We start from the raw sequence: 25,743 nt of genomic DNA on the forward strand, positions 1-25,743 counted from the left end.
TCCTCCAAGGAAACAAAGAAACCCAACAAGGAAGGGGAGAATTGCCTGCAGCTGGTGTGGGACAGGCGGGGCTAGGTATGATCTCCGCAGTGCAATGGTGGTGCAACTTACAGCTTTCTCTCCCTGGATCCTAACCAAAGGCATGATTTTTGCAGTCCAGACTCTAAAATAACGGAGATACTCCTAATGGAAGTTGGACTGAGAGGAGAGAAATACATGAAAAGACAAGCCTTTTCCAAAATTTACTTCAAGATCCACAATTTACATTGGTCTCCTATGTGTCAGCATACGACACAGTAGAAAATGGTTTGTCAGACAGGATTTTTTGCCCAGGCATTTCAAAACCACCAATCCTGCCAACACTAGAAAGAGCAAGAGTTTCTAACTTCTGTAAATCTAGTTGTGACTTAACTCCACACCCTTCCTTTTACTAAGATTTAAGTTTTCTACAACTGTTTTATGTGTTTACATCATAATTCAAACTGTATCAATTATATTGTTGTATTTAAAAATGAATAATACAGTCTAACTATATTTAAATTTCTAATCAAGAGTATTATTATAATTTGCTTTATTTTTCTTAAATAAACTTTGTATCTTTTAATTAAAAAATTTTTTTTGTTGAGGGGAGGTAGTTTTACTTATTTATTTTTAGAGGAGGTACTGGGGATTGAACCCATGATCTCATGCATGCTAAGTGTGCTCTCTACCAATTGAGCTACACCCTCCCTGTATAATTTGCTTTAAAAAGGCACTTTGATAATGAAGCTTTAACAGCCTGTCTTAATATAGGCAAGTAAATACCTTAAAGTAAAATTTAGCATTATCTTTTTCGCATTAAACAAATGGCCAATCTGAGACTTAAGATGCAACTTAAAACTACTGCACAACACTGAGAAACTGAATTAACAAAGTATATAATAGTTCTCCTTTACAGTGAGAGAAGGGTCTTAAAACAATAATGAAAAGAATGGTTCATCACACATAAACACTGTAAAATCAGGATGTAATGGGGTAAATGGCAAGACAGAGAAAATCATTTAGAGCTAGGCTGCAATACAAGTAGTTGTTATGGTTGTAAGAGCTTTTGGCATTCCAGTCACAGAAATCTGAGGAGTTTCTGCATGTTTCCAAAAGTCAAGATTGCACTGAGTCTTATTTTTATATTTTACATATTAGAAAATTTCTATTTCAATCTAACCCTCTTACCTTCACTCTCCAGTCTTCAAGAATCATGATGATTCTTATCAAGTGCAATATCATTTGATATCTAGCAAGAAGGACATGGTTGAATATAGTCTATTACCTTGATCATAAACCTTCTGACTGGATGTTAGAATCTTTGCTAGCGAATAATTCTAACAAATATTCTGTGTTTCTGATTTTTTCCTGTAAAATGTATCATGTATCATTACTTATTTTACAGTACAGTAAATGTGAAAACTTTTGAATAAACTTCCCTCTGAAAATCAGTACCATTTCTTCTCTTATTCTATATCTTTTAGGAGTTTTGTGACTTTCAAACACAAAATTTTTAGAAACTTAAAATCATAAAATCATTTGTAACACCTAATTACTACACCTACAACTTCAACTTCAATTTACTGCCTGTCTTTTATGTTGATAGCAAGTTGGCAGGTTTCAAAGAAAAATATTTTCAGCAAGGTCTTTATTAATTTTAAAGTAAGAAAAATCAGTAACTCTTTGTGAAAATTACATTTATAAGTAAATTTAGTTCATATGAAACCTTTTATCCATGATTTTTATTATTAATTGTTCTTTTATAGCCTTGGTTTTACTGATCAGATCCTTAAAGAATAAAAATATCCTATCTTTAGTGTCCTTTATGTTACCCACCTGACTGTCAAGAAATAGTTCTTACAGTATTTATACAAATATCTAGAAGGAATAAATGCCAAATTTGGCAGTTGTTTCCCCTGGCAGATGGGACTGAAGAGAAGAAGAAAATACTTCCATTTTATTAAACTTTCAGTGTTTCTGTATGGAATGATTTTTACAATGATCTCATCTTTTGTAATTAAAAACAAAGAATGTCTGCTATACTGCATCTAATTGCTACTTTTCATAACTAATTCCTAACATTAGAAAGAAAATTTAGTTCCATAGGTTGAACCCATTTCATATAAGCCCAGATTCAAAATTCAAAATTATCACCTTGAAAATGTAGAAGTTGGATTTCAAAATGAAGGGCACTCATTTAACCACCTGTCAACTGTTTAAATATTTTCCACAAATGATGAAGCTTCTATTTTCAACTTACCTGTAAATACAGCTTATTGTCTTTTGTTATGGCATCCATTAGTTCTTTCTGGAGAGGTGGGTCTCCATTTACCCAGAGTCCACTGGTTGAATTATTACCACTTAAACCATTAGTGCTGTTCTGTTTTTTATACAAAAGCACATAGGCTGTGTCCTTTGGAAATCTACTCGTGATTTTCTGGACTGACTGAAATGAAGTAAACGTCACTCTGCTGTCATTAAATAAAAACCATTCTTTTGATATCTCCTTATTTTCCAAATCCTGTTCAATCACTGCACTGGGACTATCCCTCCCTAGTAAATGACTCTGGGAGGAGGCTAACGCCAGAGTTTCGGGCTGGTGACACATCTGGTATGAGGACTCTGTACCTGTGATGTTTCTGGCATAAGAGTAGTAATGCCCGCTTTCAGAGGATACACCAGAGTGAACGACAACAGAACTTAATAGATAGGGCACCAATTTTGGGCAGCAAGCTTCTTCAGTCCCAGAAGGCTTTAATTTTTTAGCTAGATTCTCACTAATATCAGTGAAGTCAACATCTAGAGACCAACTTTCTGACAATGAAGAGAAAGAAGTAGTTCTTTTAACTGGCAACTCCAAAACCAGTGGCAGTGACACATTGTCTAGAATTTTTCTTCTCACATGATACTTCTGATCATATGAAAATCTTAGGAGAGTAAGAATTAGGTATTCAGGTTCCTCCGTAATTTGCATAGTTTTCTCGGCATTCTGCAGAGAGGCACAGTTTTCACAATAATATTGGTTGTCACCAGTAAGAATCTCTGGAGCCAAAAAATAATGTAGTAAGTCAGTTACTGAAGGTGTGATTTCACCTCCTGGTTTCTGAGGTACATCCTTATTAACAAGAATCTTGCTAGAGTCATTAGGGACAGAAGTGTCTTCAGTACAGCGAAACTCATCGGAACTGTCCACCATTCTTTCATTCACAGCTGAGTCACAGACAAAGGCAGCTGTTGCTGGATTACAGACTCCTGGTTCTTTTGAAGGACCAGGTACACTGGCTTGCATTAGACCACCATCCTGTGTACTGGGTAATGATGCTGGATCTTGAAAAGACAAGTTTTCCACAGAAGAGGAAGGGCAAAAGGCAAGTGAAAGATCCGTAAAGGCTTCCACTTTTTGTGAGGTACTCCTGCAGTTCAGACAACATATGTGAGTTCGTAGTTTTCCTCCAAACATTTTTTCGATTAATGTCTTCTCACCATCACTTGTGCAAGGGGTCTCTGTTAGTACAGCTGCCTTACTGGCTACTTCTTGTAAAGAAGTTTCATTGTACCCCATACTTTCGGACAGCTTGTGTGAGGACTGAACTTTCAAGATCTTTTCTTCTTCATGGAGCCTGCAGGAGAGTATATCATTATAGAGCTTCTTCACCTAAGTTTAAATGTCATTTCCGTTTAAAAACATTAGTGGCTTACATAAGTAGCCAAATTATTTTTATCAAATATCTTGCTTAATTTAAAATGTTAGCCAATATATGTAAAAATAGATTTAAAAAGTTTCTTCTGTATAGCACAGGGAACTATGTTCAATATCTTGTAATAACCTTTAATAAATATGAAAACGAATCTATGTATGTATATGCATGACTGGGACATTGTGCTGTACACCAGAAATTGACACACTGTAACTGACTGTACTTCAGTTTAAAAAAAAAATAAAAAAACCAAATGAAAAAATAAAATATTTAAGTTTTTCTTCCTTTAAACAAGAGGAACATTGAACAGTTTGAGAATGTAGATCAGACAAGACGTTAGGGACTGTTACTACCCGATATTCTCATTACACTTTCTTCATACTGCTGTTTTATAGCACTTATTATAGTCAACTCTATATGTCAATTAACTGTCTTATATATCTTTGTCTGCCTGGCATGTCATAGAAATCCTGGCAGAAAGAAATCATTCAACATATCCTTGCTGAATGGAAGGAAGGTTGCACGTGTTGAGCTCAACTAGCCATTCACAGAACAGAAGGAAGGCAATATAGGAAGATAGTAGCTCTTCTTATTAACTATGTGGTAAGAAGACAGTAAAATTTACCAAATCCACTCAATTAGGAACTGGTCTAAGGAGCAGGTATTTAATTTTTTGTCTCAGGACGCCTTTATAAAAAATAAGTATGGTTTCATTTATGTGGTTATATCTATCAATATTTACTGTATTCAAAAATTGAGAATAAAAATAGTAAAATAAAAGATTTGAAAACAATAATAAACTAATTACATGTTAATAGAAATAAACATTTTTAAAATGAAAAAGTTATATTTTCTAAAACCAAAAAAATTAGTGAGAAGAATGGCACTGTTTCACATTTTGCAATTATTTCAAGTCTCTAGCTTAACAGAAGACAGCTGGATCTTCCTATCTGCTCTGCATTCAGTCTACTGTCATACACCATTCTGGATGAAGTATATGAAGAAAACCTGGCCTCAACTACATATATGCACAGATATGAGCTGGAAATGGGAAGACCCAGGAAAGTGTTTTGGGAACTCCCTAGGGGTCCTTGTCCCACACATTGAGAACAGCTGGTCTAAAGTAAGAAGATTTAAAAAAAAAACAAATTAAAAATGAGAACAATTAAAAAATATAATAAATGCAAGGCATTTTAAAGATTGACATCTGAAATACGTTTTTACAGGTAAAAACAATGTTCTGTAAAAATAATCTGTTATGAAAGAACACAATTCAAATCACAGCTTTAGAAATACTTTTTACCTGTCTAGTAGAAACCTGAGGTATTCAGAACAGTCTTGCTGTGATCTGGGGGTAAACCATGGAGGTCTGGAAGCCTCAAAGAATATCCGAGGTGCATATGCTTCTCTCTTTTGGTATCAGTAGAGACAAAACAAGAGAGTGATTCTCACACTATGAACCAAATAACTGAAATCTTAACATATAGCTTAATCAAGATTACTAAAATTACACTGGCTTAACCTTTACTACAAAGTGCCAAACATAGGGACACATAAAATTAGCTAGAAATAAATTTAGGTAACTTTCAGTCATACCTTCTCATTTTGCAGATGAGAATTAAGATCCAGAGAAACTATGTGACTTGCCCAAGGTCACACAGCTAAATTAGCAGCAGAGGGGATGATATCAGAACCCAGGTATCTCTAACTTAATACAATGCCCCTGGCGTTATCCCTCTGACAGTCATGTGCTTGATTCCACAATTTTTAAAAACATAAAATCTGAAAAAGACATGCGACTGAATATATGTTTTGGATAAAGTAATAAGGGGCATACTCCACAGAATATGCATACCTATTTTAGGTGAAAATTTTCTTGGCTGGGTACACATGTCATAAATATACAGAATATGAACACACTGGGGGTTAGGGATCTTGCTCATTTTATTTTATTTTTTTTCGTAAAGAGGCAGTTTAGTGAAGTGATGTGATGGATTTGGAGCAAGCTAGGTTCAAATCCTAGATTTTGACATGGCAAAAACAAACAAAAAAGAACTGAAAAGACATCTGAAAAATTATGATTGTAACTTGAAAATTTAGAATTCTCTTGACATTTTGAATATTTGTGGTACATAACAGAGCTCTAAGTTAAGGAAAATTTTTATCAAGATAGGAGTATTTATGGCATTTTGAAGGAAAGGAGTTTAGTGTACTGGCTGAACATGGGTTCCAGAATCATTTGGTTCATATTCCAGTCTTGCCACTTATTTGCATGACCTTGAAAGCAGGTAATGTAAGCACTGTTTCTTCACCTGTAAAATGGGGATACTATCGTATTACCTTATAGATTGAGTCTGAGGATTAAGAGATAATATATGTAAACCACTTAGCACAGGAGCCAAATTTAAATGCTAAAAAAATGTTAGCTTTGTTAATTATAAAAAGAAAAACCTTTAAAATTATATAGGGAAAATCTATGTACTAAAACAATCCTTGTTGGCCTGCTATGGCCAGGTCTTGACTGTAACAAAATTTTAATTAGGGTCACTTCTTAATAACTTTTTCTTTTGTTGAGAGTATGGAAGCTCCTAAGGTTTTTTCCCTAATAGCCCTGATTTAGTAAATAATATAGTATATATAATGTATTTATAGCTACATGTATACACATAGATATACATACATATTATATAGCTGACCACTGAACAACACGGGGGTTAGGGGTAGGTGTACTGGCCCTCTGCTTAGTCAAAAACTTGTGTCTAACTTTACAACAAGCCCTCCATATCCGTGGTTCCGCATCTGTGGATTCAACCAACCATGGACTGTGTAGTACTACAGTACATCTTTACTGAAAACAATCCATGATTGACACAACATTGTAAACTGACTATACTTCAGTAAAAATATTAAAAAAAAAAAAAAAATCCATGGACCCTCACAGCTCAAACCTGTGTTTTTCAAAGGCCAACTCTATATATAGTGATATAGCAAGTGAATAGGTCCATTCATTAGAAAACAATGTTTGGGAGCTGGAGGGAAGAGATTTTGTCTTCCTTGGTCCTGAGATGTTAAATTTTGTGAACATATTTCCCCCAGATAGAGAATAATAAAATGATATTTAGTATCTCATAGGCCATCATTATCATCTCATAGGTCAATCCTTCTTGATTTTTTCCATTTAAGAAGGTATACTTGAGATATTTCTCAGTTTGTAGATAGGAAACAAAGCATTCCTATCAATTCAATTCCACCAACTCTGGACCTATCTTCTCTTCTGGCTGCAACTACCTACTCTTTTAGACTCTGTGAAACTAAGACAATCAAAGTAAAATCAGAAGGTAGTATTTAATACTTATAAATGGTATATATTATTCATATGTATTACTGAAAACTTAAAGTTCTTTGAGCATAAGGATTCCTTTTTGAATGCTTATCAGATTGCATATTGTGTCTCTAAATAAATGTCTGCTGGATGAATTTACTATATGTGACTTTCTTGCCATTAGCATAAACTCATTTCGTTGGATTAACATGTGGACATAAAAGAGCAACACAAAATTTTTAGATCTAGAGCTTAAAAGTTTAGTTATGATGAAACGGTATATACATATATTAGCAACGGGAGAAAAAAGAAGCCAAGGTGCCACAAAATTATTTTAATTGTTCATTTTTAACTGTTCATTACTGTGAAAAATCTATCAATTAGTATCTATAAAATTAATATTAAAGATGCATTATAAAAGATTTCTTCATGGAGGAACTTACTTATTGAATAAAAATCAAATTTTAGCTATAATAATTAGAATAATGGATCAGCAAAATATTTATCTACAAGAATGAAAAGCAGAAAGCAGAAATAAAAACTTAGGGCATATCCTGATTTTAGGCAGTATCTCTTGAGATTTCTAAGTGGATCTGTTGTGCTGGGAGATATATGTATTATTTCATCAATTAAAAAGGTTCACCAAGTTTGGTATACTGGGAAGTTTAAAGAAGATTATCAATGCAGTTAATATATACATACTACACACTCTAACACTCACCTGTGTATGAGCCAAAAAGGCAAAAAGATGCTGTAACTTTTTCATTAATGAATTGCACCCATTTAGATTTAAAGATAATACTTGTCTCCTGAAACTGAAAGAAAATAAAATATAATGACTTTTCTATACATGTGTACACACACACACATTTTTTAAAAGCTAAATAGAAGTTAGTTCAAGGACTTATTATCTTCAAGGTAAAATTTCACTCACCTGTAGGCCCTTTACCTGGCAAAGTTACTGCCCACAATGTAGTGAAGAAGGGGAAGGAGAATAAAGGTAAATGAACACTTCCTATGCGGCCTGGCAATGGCCACGTGCTGTCACATATTATTTCTATCTTCCCGATTAGCAAATAGAAATAGATTAGGCTATTAATGGGTAACTTAAGTAAACAACTTTTAAATTCTTTCAAATATGCATGAAATAAAAAAATATACTGAAATTGAAACTCTGAAGTTAAGTGATTGAAGGAGTGTGGTACTAGTGCCGGATGGGAAAAGGACAAACTATTCAAAAGACAGTATAGGAACAATTGGGTATCCATCTGGAAAAAAAATGGAATTGGATAAGATTTTACACTGTCACAAATGCCACAGAGGAATAATGAGCTAAATGTAAAATACAAAGCTACTGAAGTATTTAAAAGAAAAAAAAGAGGGGGGGGAGGATTTAGAGGAGGAATGTCTCCTAAAAATTCAGATACTATAAATGATAAATAGCAGATTTGACTGCATAAAATAAAAAATTGCAAATGAAGCCCTCTACGAATCTGAATCGCACTGACTGGAAGAAAGCATGGTACAAGGGATTATCATCCAGAGTATATATAAATCAGTATGAAAAAGAAAAGGACCCAAGAGAAAGGTGCACAAAGAATAGATTATTTAGAAAAGAAACACAAATGAACAAAGAAAATTAGAGAGGGAGAAAACTGTAATGTTCAGCAATATGCAAATTAAAACAAAAAGATATTTCCCCCAAGACTGGAAAAAATTTTAAAGACTGATTATACCAAGTACTGCCAAAGGTATGGGGTCATAGGTACCCTCATGAATTAGTATGCAAGTACAAATGCTACAGCCTTTCTGGAGAGCAATTTGGCACACCGTATTCAAAGAATATCCTCTATATCTGCATTTGGGCAGACTGCTGTTAATTATGAGCAAAATAACCCAACAGTCATCAATAGGAGTATGGTTAAATAAATTATGATACACCTGTTTACTCAGAGTAACAGTTCTGTCATTGTCCTAACATGGGACTATTTCCAACACAAATCATTAAAAGATAAAAGTGGCTGGAAAAGAATATATAAACAAGAGTCTTTATAAATATATTTTAAAAAAATAGTGTTTTTGTACCAGATAAATCTTATCACTATACAAAAAACAGGTCTGGAATAATGCATGCAAAGCTTAACAAATTATGTTTGGGAATAGGAATATCTGATTTTTATTTTACATACTTCCAGATTTTTTTTTTTTAACCACAAAGAATTTACTTATTCCCAAAGAAACAAAATATGCTGTCTGCCTATCCTGAGACACTATATTGGTCACTGTACAGTAAGATGTGCTCTTTGAATTGCTGTTGCCAGTTTTAACTGCTGGTTTCTGCTTATTCTAGAGCATCTGTAAAATGAGACTGCTGCATTAGACTATCTCGGGAGGTAAAACACGGATCACTTTAGCTTTATGCTAGGTACATTTGCTTGAAAAACAAACAAAAAATCTCAAATACAAATAAATCAAAAGACAAAAGAAAATTAGTAAGCCAAAAGAAAAACCTTTTAGTGTCGCTAGTATATTCTGACGCCAGGAAATAAAACTAAACTCTTCATCTTTTAGGTTATGATTCCTTTAGGTAGGCATAAAAACTTACAAAGGCTTGGAACTCAATAAACATCTTTGGTCAAATTTCATGAATACTCTATTGGTACTGAAGAGAAAAATTCAACGAGGTTTTTGCCTTCAGGAAAAGTTCATCATTATTTTGTACCTTTACAGACTGTATTCACATAGCTAACACCCTCTGATTTTCTATTTGCTTGGCTGCAAAAGAAAGTGAATTTGAAAGTAAATCTGTAAGAAGCAAAGAAACATGTCTGTTTACACATTTGTTCAGTATCTATCAATTTGGGGTGAAAAGCAGAGCTTAAACTTCTTCAACAGCAACAAAGAAGTTATTGATTTGATAAACAGCAAAATAACTACAAGCAGAAAAAAACTAAACATGACCACCTCCAGAGATATATAGGTTAAAAAAAACCCTACTGTTTAATAGGATAATAAATTAGTACTTGAGAACCCTTAAACTCTGTCAAATAAATAATACTCAATCCCTCTGTTACATTAATAAGTATTGTCAGAGTAATTCAAAAGATTCTAAATGCAATATATAATATAAATATAAAGTAGAATTTATATGTTAACATGTTAAAAGTTCCTGAGCACTAAAAGAAATTTTATTTCTGAATAAGACAATTATATGAAAATACTAATATTGCTGTCACATATAAGAAATAACGTGAAGGCAATTCAAGCATCTTACTTTTCATCAGCATACATCAATTTCTACAGTTAAAATGAAAAAGAAAGTTCAAATTTAAACTTACTCCGTGGCCATAAACAATGCCTGTATAACACTGTTCATATAACAGGTATTCCCTAGATTAATAAGACCAGTTTTCCCAGTTTCAGATTTTCCAGAAAGTCTAGACAAACAAGATGCCAAAGAATTGGATTGAGAAGTCCAGGCACTTTGATTGAGAATCAATTTAATCTTCTCTTCACTGGGCTTAGGAAAATCCTATAGATCATAAAGAGGAAAAATAGTGTAAAAATATAAACTATTTTTTGTTATTAACACCATAAAGTAGACTCTTCCACTGATATTTAACTTTTATTTTCTCCCACTAAGTTTTGAAATCACTCGTAATACTTGACCAGTTATCAAAAACTGAACCATACTACATGGCAAAAATAATTATCTCTTAAAATGCATTAAATATCTCTTAATAGTAGAGTTTATCAAGCTGAGGAATACTCAAGAACCAGGAATTCAAGTCTCCTTTGAACTATTTATGTTTCATATTTGTCATCAAAATGTTTTCAAAATAGAACTCTGAGATCAATAGATCAGAACTCTGAGATATGTAGTGCTATTCAAAGGCAGCAGAATGAAGACTTAAAATTAGCACACAATTGAACAAGGTAAACAATTTGCTTTCAAATTTTGTAATGAGGATAAGAAATATCCCCTTTTCATTTACTACTGTTTACCTGCTCTTACGCCTTAGAAATAAAAGCTCAAAGTAATAAGGGGATGAAAAATGAAAGTTATCTATGCACAATGACCTCTGACTTTAAAAAATAAAACTCAATCTCATGCTTAACCATACAGAAAATTATTACAAGATACGGTTTCTTCCCCGCTTCGTGACATATGAGATAAAACTTTAAGTGTAAATGATTTAGATCCAATATCTATACAAAGCTGAAAAACAAATAAGTTTGCAAATAATTCAAGTAAAGATTCTACAAAATATGGACACTCATGAATAATCCATAGCAAAAATGAAATAAAAAACAGAGAAGTCAAATATTTTATTAAACTGCCTTTCCTTAATTCTAAGAAGTATCTTACATATTTTAACACTTCTGATATTGGGAAACAACTCTGATGTATGTATTCACTTAATGTAGCATTTTTTAAACTGTTTTAATTTAAAGATATGCCTTATAATTATTGGCTTTGTAGAACTGAAGAAATATGGTTATTAATTTAAATTAGTTACAGAAAGTAAGAAAGAGATTACTCCCTAAAAATTAAAGAACCCTGATTCCAATTGCATTTTTCAAACACAAAACATATTTCCATAAAACAGTCAATTGAAGAGCTGGTCATAGGAATGTTTCACGGCGGTCATCTATCACATCACGGGCTGCAGCTCCGCAGACCCCGGTGCAACTATCATCGTACCTTTACTGCTTCCAGGATAGGTTCGTAGAGATCTGGAAATCCAGAATAGTGATACATCATACAGTGTATCAATTCCGTTAACTGCACTAAGAAGGCTGTACTGGAGGGCAGACCATCACTTTTGAAGGAGTGAACCAAGTTAACTACATGAGGAACAATCTGAACAGAAAAAAAGACAAACATTCCTCAGTTTACAAAAATGGCAACAAGTTCCGGAAAAGAATATATAAATAAGATTCTTTATAAACATATTTTTAAAAAATAGTGTTTTTTAGCCTACAAATGGAATGCAAATGTTACATGATCAGCAAGTGCTTTTTGGTGTGTTGAGTCACTGCCTTTTTCTAAAAAGTTATGAAGTTAAAAATTTCTAGAATATCAAGGTACATCTAGTTTTTAAGTCAAATGTAATTGTAATTCTACCTAAGACCCCTCTCCTCATCCTTACACTCCATCTAAAGCTAGGTACAAACTAACTAAAGCAGAAAATAGGAGCCTTCATTACTACTGCCGTTCTAATGATGCTAGGGCTGTTATATTTACCAGGTTGTTCAAAAGGGACAAACTTTTAAAAGCTAAACCTAGAATTAGCTTAAGAGCTCCATCTAGTGTGAATTTTAGATTTTTCACTTTAAAGAGTCATACATACTTTGCACATTAACGTCTACTTCAAGAAAATCTTCAAAATATCTCACACACGTAACTAAAATTACAGCTCAGGCTACAGCACTATCTCTATTTTTAGCTAAGGGACTACCTCTATTTTAGGGACGGTGTCTTATCATGGTTATCCTTACTAATGACCCCCATTCTACACTTCCAAAAAAAAAAAGATGGTTCTAAAAATAAAGTGAATCAGAAACTTCTATTATTTTTAAGGAATTGGGTTAAAAATGAAAGCAAAATGAGGCTAAATGAAATGCTCACAGCTCATAAATATGTAGAAAACTATTAAAACCGATAATAAGTATAACAACGTCCTTTCATTATAAAATTAGACTAAAAAGTCAATATAGAGCCAATCCTATTTGAGGTTATTAACAAAACAAACTCTGTTTTGCAGAAATGGCTCATTCCATTGGTACAGTGCTATACTTGTTTCAACTAATTATTAATTATAATCTGATACTTCATATTTATATTTCACATGTATAAAGCATCTTATTATTTTATATTTGTAGAACTTTGTGTGTAGCAACATGGGAAAATATGTAATGTTAAATTTTAAAAGAAGGATACAAAAACTGCACATAGATGACAAATATAAATACAGTCCTGTTAAAATACCTAGGGGAAAAACATCATAATGGAAAACATAAAAACTATAGTGTAGTGAGATTATGGATAATTTCATGACATATTGGCCTAACTTCCTGTAGTTAAATAATCTTTCTGTAAAAGTTTAATTTTGTTGTAAATGAATTATATGGTTATTGTAAAATAAAAACAAAAACAAAAAACCTAACAATACAAACTTGAATGAAGTGAAAATCTCTGTCTCGTTGTCCACTGAAAGACATTGCTTGCTATATGTCACACTTCATATAATGTCACATTATATACCACATGTTATTTTTTGTACAAATGTAATCATACCATATATATATACTGCTTGTAATTTTATTTCAGCTGACAATCATCTCTTGCCTCAATTCATGCAAAACCTCCCAACTGGTCTCCCTGTTTTCACCCTTCCCCTTCTTCAGACTATTCTCAAAGTACCCAAATAAACCAAATAAAAGGCAGTGTAGAACTTTTTTTTCTGGTTGCTAACTTGTGATAAAAGTGAAGTGACAGCTCTATGGTCTTATTATCAAACAGCAATAACAACAATTAAAGTACTATCCCAGTCAATTCCGTTCCTTCCTGTAAAAAGAAAATCATAATCTTAAATTAACATGGCCATTCTCGATCTACTGTGTCTGGTTTTACTCTTATGCTTTGAGGTCTTATATCACATTCTAGCTTTTGCACCACTTTCTTTAATCTACCCCCATCAAAGGTATTAATCTGACCATAAAACTACAAGTTCCTGAAGGTTCACTCTAGCTCTCATCTCTACATTTCAAAGCAAAACTGAATTATAATTCTTCTCCATAAAGCCATATCTATCAGATACTCTGTTGCTAAAATAATCAGAAATCCAAAATTATTGTTTCCTCAGAGGTGATGGGAGAAACAGAGATGGAAGAGGAAAGAATTTTTTAAATGATTATTTCATTTATAATTCCAAATCTTCTAAAAGCTTTCCTAGTGTAGACTGGATCTCTATGATCAGATAATACATGTAGTTGTCTATAATTACATCTTAAATGGTCAAAATTACCACTGATGCAGAAATAAGACTACGTTCTTCATAAGCACACTGATAGACATCCAAGCAGGCTATTAACTTCTAAATGCCTGAAAGTGGAATTTTTTCTGAAGGAACAAATCTAAATATTTACAGACATTATTGTGATATTCATTAAACTTAAGTTACGATTTGCAAAAATGTGTATAATTTATTTAATTAAAAGCTTTGATATTTTTTCTTCAGTTTAAAATTTTTTTCCACTTACAAAAAGCATATGAAAAGAAACTTGATCCATAATAACACATGCTATATTACAAATTTTGGTTTGCTCTAAAATATTCTTACATATATAATATAATGAATAATGATGCTAGTGATTCCAGACTATTGCTCATACTTAGCAGCTCCTAAACCCAAGTCCTTCACTGAGTTATTTAGAGCTACAGGTGATTTAACTACCACATGACCCACTACTGGATGCCCAAGTTAATTTTAGTTGAGTAGCAGGTCAGGCTATACACAGTATGTAGACAGCAATTAGGTCTATGTTTTTAGACTTTACTAAGCCAGATCACAATTTTCAATTTTAGATCTAACTCTTCCTTAAATAAATGATTGATATTTGCTTATTTCAGTAGCCAAATATTTCCAAGTCAACCATTTGCTATTTCAATTACTTTTTTTCCAGGGGGGAAAAAAAAGCAATGCAAGGTAAGGAGATATCTTCCATCTTTTAAAAACTGAGCAAAGAAACAGGTTTAGAGTATAGCGTAAGTGACTAATCAGAGAGCCTAAGGAATGTCTTCAGTGTGGAGAGCAATAAAAGTAAGAATGGATGAGTTCCTTCCCAGAAATTCTGAAAATAAACCTTTTCTCAAATAGCCTACACATCATCATGCCTGATGACAGGGACAAAGAGTTGATTTTTTTTTCCTTGAAAGATTTTGTTAGTATACATGCTATATCAGCTCAAGTTTGAGATTTGTTTGTGTAACAGATATAAGGTTATTAATTAATGTTCAAGCTCACCAACTAGGGCAATTAAATGCAGAAATCACTCATGCTAAGTGATACTATATAATGTAATTACTGGTAATTAAGGTTTACTTCTATTGAGCCTGCAGACTTCCTTCAGTGGAAATAAGGCACTTAGCAGCCTATGTGAGAATAATATTCTAAGGCTAGTGATATGTCTAGCTAACAATCAATATTTGGAATTCTGCACTTCATCAATCTCCTTTGAATTTGTTTGTGGTGGGCCAGTATTCCTAAAATTTTAACTATGTGGGTATGTTGATAATGAGTTTCCTGTTCTGTAGAACTGAGGATCAGACCTTGGAGAAAGTGGGTAACCACATAAAGCACTGCATTCCTGTGACACCCTAGACAGACAAATGGACAGGTTCCCAAAATAACATTGTCATTTCTCACCTAATGATCTGATAATCAAATAATCAATATCAAATCAAATCAAAACCAGTGATGTAGGTGGTTAAAAGTGGCAGGATTCTAGACATATTTTAAAGGTGGAATCAACAGGATTTGTAGGATACAGGTTGAGAGAGAATGAAAAGCCCTAATTCTGGGGCAACAAAACAAAGACTGATGTTTTTAAAGTTCTAAAGTAGCCAGTGGTTTTCAACCATTTTATTTCTACACTATTCACAAGTGCAAAAGACGCCATCTGTGACACTGACATGGGACGTCTCTCATTAAGAAGAGTGGCTTTCAACTTTCCATTGCTGATTCTGATTGTAAGTGGAGCAGTTTTGATGAGACCTAGAACATTCTGAAAATATACTTTGGAAGGAAATCTCAAAATCTCAATTTTGACAGCAACTATAAAGCTACATGAAAACAGTCAGATTTAGGACTAACCTACAGTCTTTTCAAAATCAACAAATGTGACTCAATAGTAAACTGAAATTTTAAGACAAGGTTTTTCAGCATAGAAAGTGTGTGTCACAACTTACCAAATGGAACGCCTCTGGCGAATGCTGGAAGCTCAGCAGCATGTGAGAAAGAACTGCAAGAGCACCGGGTCTCACAAGAGGAAACCAAAGACGATTGAAAACCTTCAGGAAAGACAAGACATCCACTTTAAGAGTCAGCAGGGAATCATTTACCCAACTGGTGGTTATTTTCCTAGGGCCAAAAATTATTTATGTGAATATCCCCCTTCCTGGAAAGTTCTATCATAACAAATGTTATTAAACTCTGGGAGAGGGAGACAGTTGGGAAATAATGACAGAGATCAAGGGAATATACTGACTTAACCAACTCTTAAAACCCCCTGATCAAATAAGAAACTCAAACCATGTTTACAAGGTAATAAGCTCCCCAGCCCATTATTCAGTCAATTCATTCAGATATTTATCGAGCACCACTATTGCTCAGCACTGTTCTGGGCAGGCAACAGTAGATAAAAAAAGAAATCTCTGATCTTACAGGGCTTACGGTCTAGAGGGTGGGTAAAGATAATAAAAAGTAACATGGGAGAGAGCTGCTGTGAAAGCAGGGCATGTTGCATAGGGAATGCTGACTGGCAAAAACGTCTGCTATTTCATACAGGGAATCTAAAAAATGCCTCATGAAAAAGGTGGTATTTGGCTATTAAAAAACTGAAAGGAATGAGAATAAGTCTGACAGATGGCTGATAAGCAGGAAAAGGCCCAGCACTGCAGAAGCCGAGGCCTCCAGCCTGGTGGACTAGAGAGATAACAGCAAGGGCAGGGTAAGTAAAGCGCAGAGACTGAGGCAATCATAGTGGGAGAATGGATGAGAGAAGTAGCAGTGGGCCAGATCATACAGGACCTCGAGGGACACCTGAGGGGACCAAGAGCAGGAAGGCTACAGCAATCAATACAGCAAGGGATGATGATGACTTTAGACCAGGGCGGCAGTGATGTAGCTGGTTAAAAGTGGTAAGATTCGGGATATATTTTAAAGGCGGAGTCAATAAGATGTGTAAGATATGGGCTGGGAGAGAATGAAAAGAAACAAGGAAACTTCAAGGTTTTTGGCCTGAGCAAGAGGAAGGATGGAATATTCATTTACGATGGGGAAGACCAGGTCTTGGAGAGAAAAATCAGGGGTTAAGATTATGGATAAGTTGAATTTGAAACCCAAGTATAGAAAGTTGTAGGAATACTATTCAGCCATAAAAACTGACAACATAACGCCATTTGCAGCAACATGGATGCTCCTGGAGAATGTCATTCTAAGTGAATTAAGCCAGAAAGAGAAAGAAAAATACCATATGAGATTGCTCATATGTGGAATCTAAAAAAATAAAATAAAATAAATACAAAACAGAAACAGACTCATAGACATAGAATACAAACTTGTGGTTGCCAAGGGGGTGAGGGGTGGGAAGGGACAGACTGGGATTTCAAAATGTAGACTAGATAAACAAGATTATACTGTATAGCACAGGGAAATATATACAAGATCTTGTGGTAGCTCACAGTGAAAAAAAATGTGACAATGAATATATGTATGTTCATGTATAACTGAAAAATTGTGCTCTACACTGGAATTTGACACATTGTAAAATGACTATAACTCAATAAAAAAATGTTAAAAAGTATAGAAAGTTATATACATGAATATGGAGTCCATGGAATAATAATGGATGAGAAACATAAACTTTGCAGTCATTATCTTAGAGCTGTTATTTAAAGCCATGGATGGCTGTGAGTATGGACTGAGAAGAAAGTGAACCAGAGATAAAAGTTTAAGGCACTCTAAAGGTAGGAAGACCCACTACAGAAGCCTGAGAAGCCAGTGAACCAGGACAAAAACTAGGAAAGTATAATGTCCTGGAAACTAAGTGAGGTAGGTGTTTCAGTAGGGAGTGATCAACTATGTCAAGTGACTGAAAGGTTAAGTGAGAGGAGGCCTGAGAAATAGCTCCCGAGTTATGCAACACTGGAAAGCATTGGTGTCAAAGACAGTTTTGACAGAATAATGGTGGTAAAAGCTTGATTCGCTGAGATTCAAGAGATAATGGGAGGAATGTGTTTTCATATTAAATATTTGAAAACAGCAAAATTAATTACCTAATCTTAAGCAGCGTTCTAAATTTCTAAAGCTCATTCAGAATTATTATTCAAAAGAACAAAAACAAGAACATATTCAAAATTAGAAGCTTTAAAGGGGACAATTGAAAGATAAAGATAAAAAGATTGACTATATTAACCTACACATTCTAAATAAATTTATATATTCCCACTTACCAGTTCTATTTTCAGTAAAGTAACATCTATCAAAATAGTAAACTTCTGGACAGCTGCCAGTCCTTTCAGGAGTGCAATCACCCATGTGTCTACGTGCTGAGCCAATGGCCAGGACAGCCAGTCAATCATTCTGAAAATTGAAGGAAAATGAAACTATCAGCATTGAAAACATCTTCAACATTATTTAATTAGGAATAAAAAGAATTACAGTAGATACTCACTTTGTGACTCAATATTTACTGAGCTTGCTTGTGAAAAGCACTATTGAAGACGTAGAAATGAGAATAATAGGTGCTTACACTCAGAGTTTCTAATCTTGTAAGCTGACAGTTTCTTATACAACATATTTGCATAAAGATTTCTCTGATAAGCTATCATTTTGCATAAACACAAAGTTTAACATTTATACTATATAGTGGTATCAAGAATTTATTAGGCAAATTTACTCTAATAAGAACAGTTAAAATACAACTATCTTAACTAAGACACATGGATATGAACCACAATTTCTCCTTGCTAGCAACTGCAGTCTAAATATGAAATGCACTGTTTAAAAAGACTGTATTTTGAATTGTGAAACAGGTCTCTTCATCTCTTTCAAAATCCTACTATACAAAGACAAAAGAAATTTTAAATAGATAAAAGGGCACTGAATGTGTAAATATCAAAACGGTCTCATTTTGTATTAATGAGTGTGTTTCTTTTTGAGTACCAACCCAGTTTAATGGAAATAAAGATAAAATAATATGGGGTGTGATGGAGACTGTCCCAAAGGTTAGACCTCAACCACAATGAAGAAGACTGGTACAACTCTTCTGGAGAGCACTTGGGCCAAATGTTCTTATTCTTTGATCCAGAAATCCAATTTTGGCAAATATATAATTTAAAAAACTAGTAAAAAGAACTCAAGTTTTTAAAGTCAGAGTGATCTGGTTTAAAAATCTCAATTCACCATTTAATAGCTGGGGGATCCTAAATACTTATATAAGTTATTTAACTTCTTTGCACCTCAGTTCATCATCTGTAGATTACAGATAAACATGCTTATTTTACAGGGCCGATGTAAAGGTTAAACACATTAATATATGACACTGGAAATACTCACAGTGAATGTCTCTCTTCCACCAAGAGGTAATACCTTGATCGTATGAAACATCAAATATAAATACTGAGTACATAAACACATGACCAAAAGAGCAACTAACATGTTAAAAGGACTGACTTTCCTACTGATAGTTATAAACAATCTACATTAACACTGGAGGGTTATCTTTATTAAGGTTTTTGCTCTTAAGATTAAAATTTTCCATTAGATACTAAGAGTGGTTCCAAAGTCCAAACACATTTTAACTGCAGGTTATCTGTGTGTTCCCTCTGTTCCTTACATACATTGTCTTTCCCTGCTTGTCTTTCTGGCCATCTTCTTCCAATAGTGATGGTTATAAGTCATTACAGTAGTCCCTGACAACTGTTCCACATCTTCCATCTGTTGTTAGTCTGGTTTTCATAAGTCTGTGGCCACATTACATACATGGAGTAGAAAGTAGAGATATTTGCATTTGTGTACAAAGGGTATATTCACTGTAGCACTCCGTATTATACAGAAAAAAAATACAAATTATCTAAAAGCCCCCCATAAGGAAATGGCTAAATATACTATAGTATTGTTATTATGGAATATGACGTAGAGTTTTAAAGAATGAGATAGATCAATATGAATAACTCCATGGGAATCTAATATAGAGAGCTGAGATATTCTTAAATTAAAAAAGAAAAAAATCCATAAATCTTTTTAAAACTGTTTTTTTGTTTGTTTGTAACATGTGAGTACATACTATACATTTTTTTAGTGTAAATATTCACAGGAAAAAAGATGTGGTTTAGAGGAGGAGTATATGTGAACACACCTCTTTGGCTCTCTGGACTCTGGCCCGTAGGGAGCGAAGTTCCAGAGCAGCAGCAGACTGGGCTTCCTAGCGCACAGGGCCCAAGGCCAGGACTCCCTCTGGCTCAGGCCTAAGGGGAGTATTAGTAAAGAGTGAGGGGGCAGAGTAGAAAATTCCACTTGGCCATGGCTTTTTAATTTTCCCCCATCACCCAAAAAGCCTTTTCCTCCTCCCCATTTCTGGCTTCCCCTCTCATAAGCCTCTATTCTTTACCTTACCCCACATATACTCAATCTTCTGACCAATCTAAAGATACTTTAAGTCAGAAGTAACATGAGGGCGAGGGAATAGCTCAAGTGGTAGAGCCCATGCCTAGAATGAACAAGGTCCTGGGTTCAATCGCCAGTACATCCTCTAAAATACATAAACCTAATTACCTCCCTCCCCTCAGCCAAAAAAAAAAAAAAAAGTAACAGGAATAGAAGCCAGTTGTTCAAAAATATTTGAGTGTCTATTATATAACAGGTACTGTGTTAAGTGCTAAGAATATTAGTAATACAGGGTTTCTGTCCTCAGATTGATAAGAAAAGTTAGGAAATTTATCAACAGTCACACAATTAATAAGCAGCAGTACTGGTATCTGAACTAAGCTCTGCTGGTGTATAACATAATACTTTTGGCTACACTTGAGTTACATTCCAGTTTTGCTTCACTTTGATTGGACTTGAATATGCCCCAAACCTCTCAGGCGTAAGCGCTGTAGAATGAGTTATATTTATGATTAACTATGGTAATCTTATCCACCATGTATTGGCTACATTGTGAATTTTAAGGACACATAACCCTGATATACTGATAGTTCTAAATGTTCTTTAAATAGTAAGAAATTAAATGTAGTTGTAATAAATTTTGCTTCTTCCATTAAATTGTGAGCTTAAGACAGCAATCTTGTTTTCTTAAAATCTTTATTCTTTGATTGGCACTGAAATGGAGCTCAAATTTGTTGAATAAATGAAACCATTTCTCAAGGTCGGAGGGTATAGCTCAGTGGTTGAGTGCGTGCTTAGCGTGTATGAGGTCATGGGTTCAATCCCCAATACCTCCATTGAAACAAACAAACCTAATCATCCCCCTCCAAACACACACACACACACACACACACACACACACACACACAAAAACAAACAGCAAAAAGAAGCCATTTCTCTTTATAGCTAAAAAAAAATACATACAACTTGAAAACCTTAAATCAAAATTGGCAATATTATGAAAGGCCACAAAATAGATTTAATCTTAATTTGTAGAGAATAAAACCAATTTTCACTGTTAGATGGCATCTTAAGGGCTAGATCCAACCTTCAGTTTGACTTGTTGCAATGTTTTGAAAATTTAAAAAATTCACATAAAAACTGATTTCAGGCTTCTTTTGAAAAATCAGATCAGCAACACCGAACCCAAATTTCCCTGTGATAAGAGCTTTCGCCGAGGATCAGCTTTCTCTTTTAGAAAGTGCCTGTGTACCCCATTTTGTATTATTTCCGTCACACCTGGCCTATTTCATACTTTAATGTTACTTATCTGGTTCTGGTACAATACCTGTATTTGCATTTCTTTGGATTACAGAGAATGACAGTAAAGCATGGTAAGTGCTATGTGTAGGGAAGTATAGCATATGGGGGAGTATAAGGTGGGAGTATGGTAAAAGTAAACATCCTTCTCATTTACATTTGCAATGTAAGAATAGTTACTCCAGGTACATTATGAGCTAAAATACGATCATGTAGGATAAACTGGAAATGCAATACAAAAACTGGATCACAACTTCCCATAGAAACAAATAGGTAAAAATTAATTTCCAAATATATCTTTAAAATAAAATAAATTCCTAAGTTGGATACTATGACTATTTTGAAAAGGTTCAAAAATTAAGACTAAGAGTGCCGGATGCCAAGAAGTGGAATTTGCACCTGACTTAGTAAGTGCTGGAAGTCACTTTCAGTGACTATCAGAAGTAGTTTCTCGATCAGAAGGGAGAAATGAGTAGCCAGGACGACTTAGAGAAGAGAGACAAGTCACTGCTGGCAAAAAGGCCAACTAGAAGTCTCTGCTGCAATGACTTTTGGCATGTAATGAAAAATGTGAGCTATTATTACCCAGACAATGAAGGTGATGGACCAACCGACTTCTAATTTCACTTTCAGCTGTGAAATCTAATTCTCTGAATCTTTCTGTTTTACTTAGGGGACAACATAGTTTATGATATATTCATCTCAAAGGGAGACTTCAGTGCTACTACAGTCATACTGACAAAGGATTGCTGCTAACAGGACACAGGAGTCTGATTATGGAGAGATGGATGAGGTAAGAGTGTTTCTTAAAAGCAAATGAACAATGAGAACTTTACATAAAGACTTGCAAATCAACCACATGTAGATAAAGATTGATACAGGGAAAAGGAAAATAAAAAGAACAGATAATAGGAAGAAAATCCTAACAGCACTGTATTACAGGACTTTTGGAATTTCAAGAACTATGAATACAAAGATATCAAGAAGATGAGAATAACGTATAGACCACCAAAATGGCAAGGAGATCACCATAAGCTGAAAGCAGTGGGGATCGAGGCCACATGGCAGGAACAATGTGTACATAGACTTTTCTCCTGTACAGAAAGCACTTTCACAAATCTATGGAATTTAAAGAGAAAATAAGCAGTAAGAAACTGGAAGTAAAAGTTACAGGCAAATTGACTTAAGTATAAGACAACAAGGAAGAAACAAGAAAAGCTAGAAGACAAAGGCTTTTTTAAACACTGGACAAAAAGGGGGAGGTGGTGGAGAAAATCAAAATTCCCAAAGTTTATGTTAACTTTGGGAGAGTGAGATTGTATACATGTAGCTTTCTGAGAACCCAACATAAATGTTACCTTATGACTGTAATTTATAAAAGGCTCACAAAAACCATTTTGTTCCAAATCCTTATACTTTATTTAAATGTGCTATCCATACATACACACACACACACATACACACAGGAAAAAAATAGGAAAAAATTACAAAACAAGAACAGATATGAAAAAAGAAAAGGTAGACAGGAAAAGCTTTGTTAGAAAAATAGTTATTGAACTAAAGAAACTCAAATTCTGGGATAATCTCTATAAATGGGTACCTTTGAAGGAAAAATTAGTGAACTGTAAGACAGTATTGATGTTCTTCCCCTTAGATCTCCACAGCTTTGCATCCTCATTTCCTTCATGTCTTACTTCATGGTCACCTTCACAGTGAGGCTTTCCTCATCCATCTTATTTAAAATTGCAAACCATTCTCCCACATTTTATCCCCTTCCTGTCTACTGTTTTTTCCCAAAACACGGACCACTATTCAACATACTAAATTATTTTACTTATCATATTTAATCAAATCTAAAACAAAATCAATTTTAGACAGTATAGTTTACATACCACTAAGCCAAGAAAAGTCCTGCCGTTTAAACTACAACACCAATGACTGTGCTTGTCCACATTTTAACATCTCAGAAATCAGGATGCATCTTGGAATTGAGAAATATGTTATCAGATACTGTATACCTCCCCAACTTGAAGGTAAGTCCATGAAGACAGATATTTCTACCATTCGTTCAAGGTTTTTAAACATTGCTTAGCATTCATGGTACGTGCCCAATAAATGTGATATGAATAGCTGAATGAATGAATGATTGAATTAATAAAAGCACAACAGTTCTGACAAATGCAAATAACTTTAAGTTTACACCTAGAAATATAAGAATAAAACTGCAAAACATCAAGGATAAAGAGAAAAGCATAAACATTACCAGAGGAGCCTAACAGCTCACAAACGAATGATACTCGGATTGACTGCAGACTCCAAGGCAGCAACAATAGATGTCAGAAGACAATGCAGTACTATTTACAAAATGCTAAGAGAAACTAACTATCAAATTAGAATTCTGTATATTGACAAATCATCTATTTGAGAATAAGCAAGAAAAAACGCATTTCAAACAAAGGCTAAGATAGTATTACCCAGAGATCCTAGTTGAAAGAGAAAGTAAAAGTATGTATTAAGTAAAAGTATACACTTAGCCAGAAAAAAACAGATCCCTTTTTAGGGAGGAAATAGGCTGTAGGAAACAATACTGGGCAAAGAAATTAGTGAAATATATTGGTAATTTAACCAACTCCTGACTGTACAGTAAGTGTATATATGTTTTGTTTCTGGAATTTAAAAAAGCTGAATTGAAAATAGATTTGTGAATTATTGGGATGCCTGTCAAGCCTATAATAAGGTATTCATTCCAATTAATTTGGAGAATCTTTATATATTTGAGTGCATGATTTCAGTTTTAAACACTAAGTTTTTCATTACCTACAAAATACAGCAAAATATCTCCTCCTCCCAAATCTACAATTACCATCTTTGGTGTTATGAAGAAGTACCTGCAAAGAGCTTGGGTCATACTTGCATCTTTTACATTTGGATCCGTAGTAAGGCTCCTGATGAGAACTGTAATCATCTGAAGAGGAATGTGCTGCACAAGACTTGCCAATGCTACAGAAGGTTCAAATGATGCATCTATTTTTTTAATTAAAAAGAAAAAGGAATATGGCAAGAAGGTTCAAGTGAAGTATTTAGAGAGAACAACAGTTTACACCCCCTCCCCTCCCACCCCAAAATGTAATTGCAGCAAAAGTGTTAATCAGGAAGCAGTTGTTAGGTTCCACCTCATGGACTCTAGCGTATGAGCAATGTTAAACTGCAGAAATGAGAGAGAAAGAGTCAGTGGCAATGATCGCTCATCCTATAAGCAGAACTACTGCAATATAAAATCTATTCTTGGCTATACCCATATTTAGTCCATAAATTACTTTATTTTCTTGCATTCCTTAATATTGTTGTTGCGGCAAAATATTCATTTGTAAAGCAGCAGTCAGAAAAGAAATGTAAGGTATAACTTAAATTCCCATTTTAGATCCTCCAGAGTAACTTACAACTACTAATTACAGTAGTCATTACATTGCTTTAAGGAAAATTTTTTAAAATCTCTTAAAGAAATAGAAATTAAGGTGAATTTTAGGGGGACTTTGCTTAAACTACATAAAAATTAAGCAAATCCAAGGTGAGTACCTTTACAACCACAGCTGAAAAATTTCTGGGGAAATCTAACAGGTCTAGCCACACAAGCAATACAAGAACAATTACAATAAAAAAAAAAAAACTCAGACACTGCCAATATATAGTTGGTAATTCTTTCATAAATGTATTTAATTCATCAGAAAGCATGGAGCCTGTTAAAACTCTACTCTTATTTCTGGTTCTCAAGATAAAAGGAGTACACCTTCTTCACAAGTTCAATTTCGAACAACAGCCAGAGAATGGCTGTACCAAGCAGAGAGGGAGTGAATACAGTTTTGGATCTACTGTTTCACAACTTAACAGAGCTGAACACTCCATGTCCCAACAAGGAATGTAAAAGCACACGTAAAATTCCTGGGTGAGAAAGCATTTTCCCAAGTACCACTTGATCCCTTCCTGACTTCTAAGGACACAGTCCATGGGC

The 25,743-nt window shown here is 34.1% G+C and overlaps 1 protein-coding gene across 2 annotated transcripts in view; it reads right to left on the minus strand.

Moving 5' to 3' along the window:
* The window catches only part of USP38 (ubiquitin specific peptidase 38), a 31,066-nt gene that overhangs the window by 3,553 nt on the left and 1,770 nt on the right, over positions 1 to 25,743 (minus strand). Inside the window, exons 2-9 of one of the 2 annotated variants that reach the window (XM_010954597.3) lie at positions 24,623 to 24,758; positions 18,281 to 18,410; positions 16,016 to 16,117; positions 11,747 to 11,905; positions 10,380 to 10,573; positions 7,763 to 7,856; positions 5,023 to 5,129; positions 2,282 to 3,641 (exon numbers count right to left, since the gene is read on the minus strand). In XM_010954597.3, the coding sequence (XP_010952899.2) occupies positions 2,282 to 3,641; positions 5,023 to 5,129; positions 7,763 to 7,856; positions 10,380 to 10,573; positions 11,747 to 11,905; positions 16,016 to 16,117; positions 18,281 to 18,410; positions 24,623 to 24,758 (2,282 nt within the window). The remainder of the gene's footprint in view (positions 1 to 2,281; positions 3,642 to 5,022; positions 5,130 to 7,762; positions 7,857 to 10,379; positions 10,574 to 11,746; positions 11,906 to 16,015; positions 16,118 to 18,280; positions 18,411 to 24,622; positions 24,759 to 25,743) is intronic. The other variant, XM_074378036.1, reaches the window with a different exon arrangement.

Source organism: Camelus bactrianus, chromosome 2, assembly GCF_048773025.1.
Source record: "Camelus bactrianus isolate YW-2024 breed Bactrian camel chromosome 2, ASM4877302v1, whole genome shotgun sequence".
NCBI lineage: Eukaryota > Metazoa > Chordata > Mammalia > Artiodactyla > Camelidae > Camelus > Camelus bactrianus.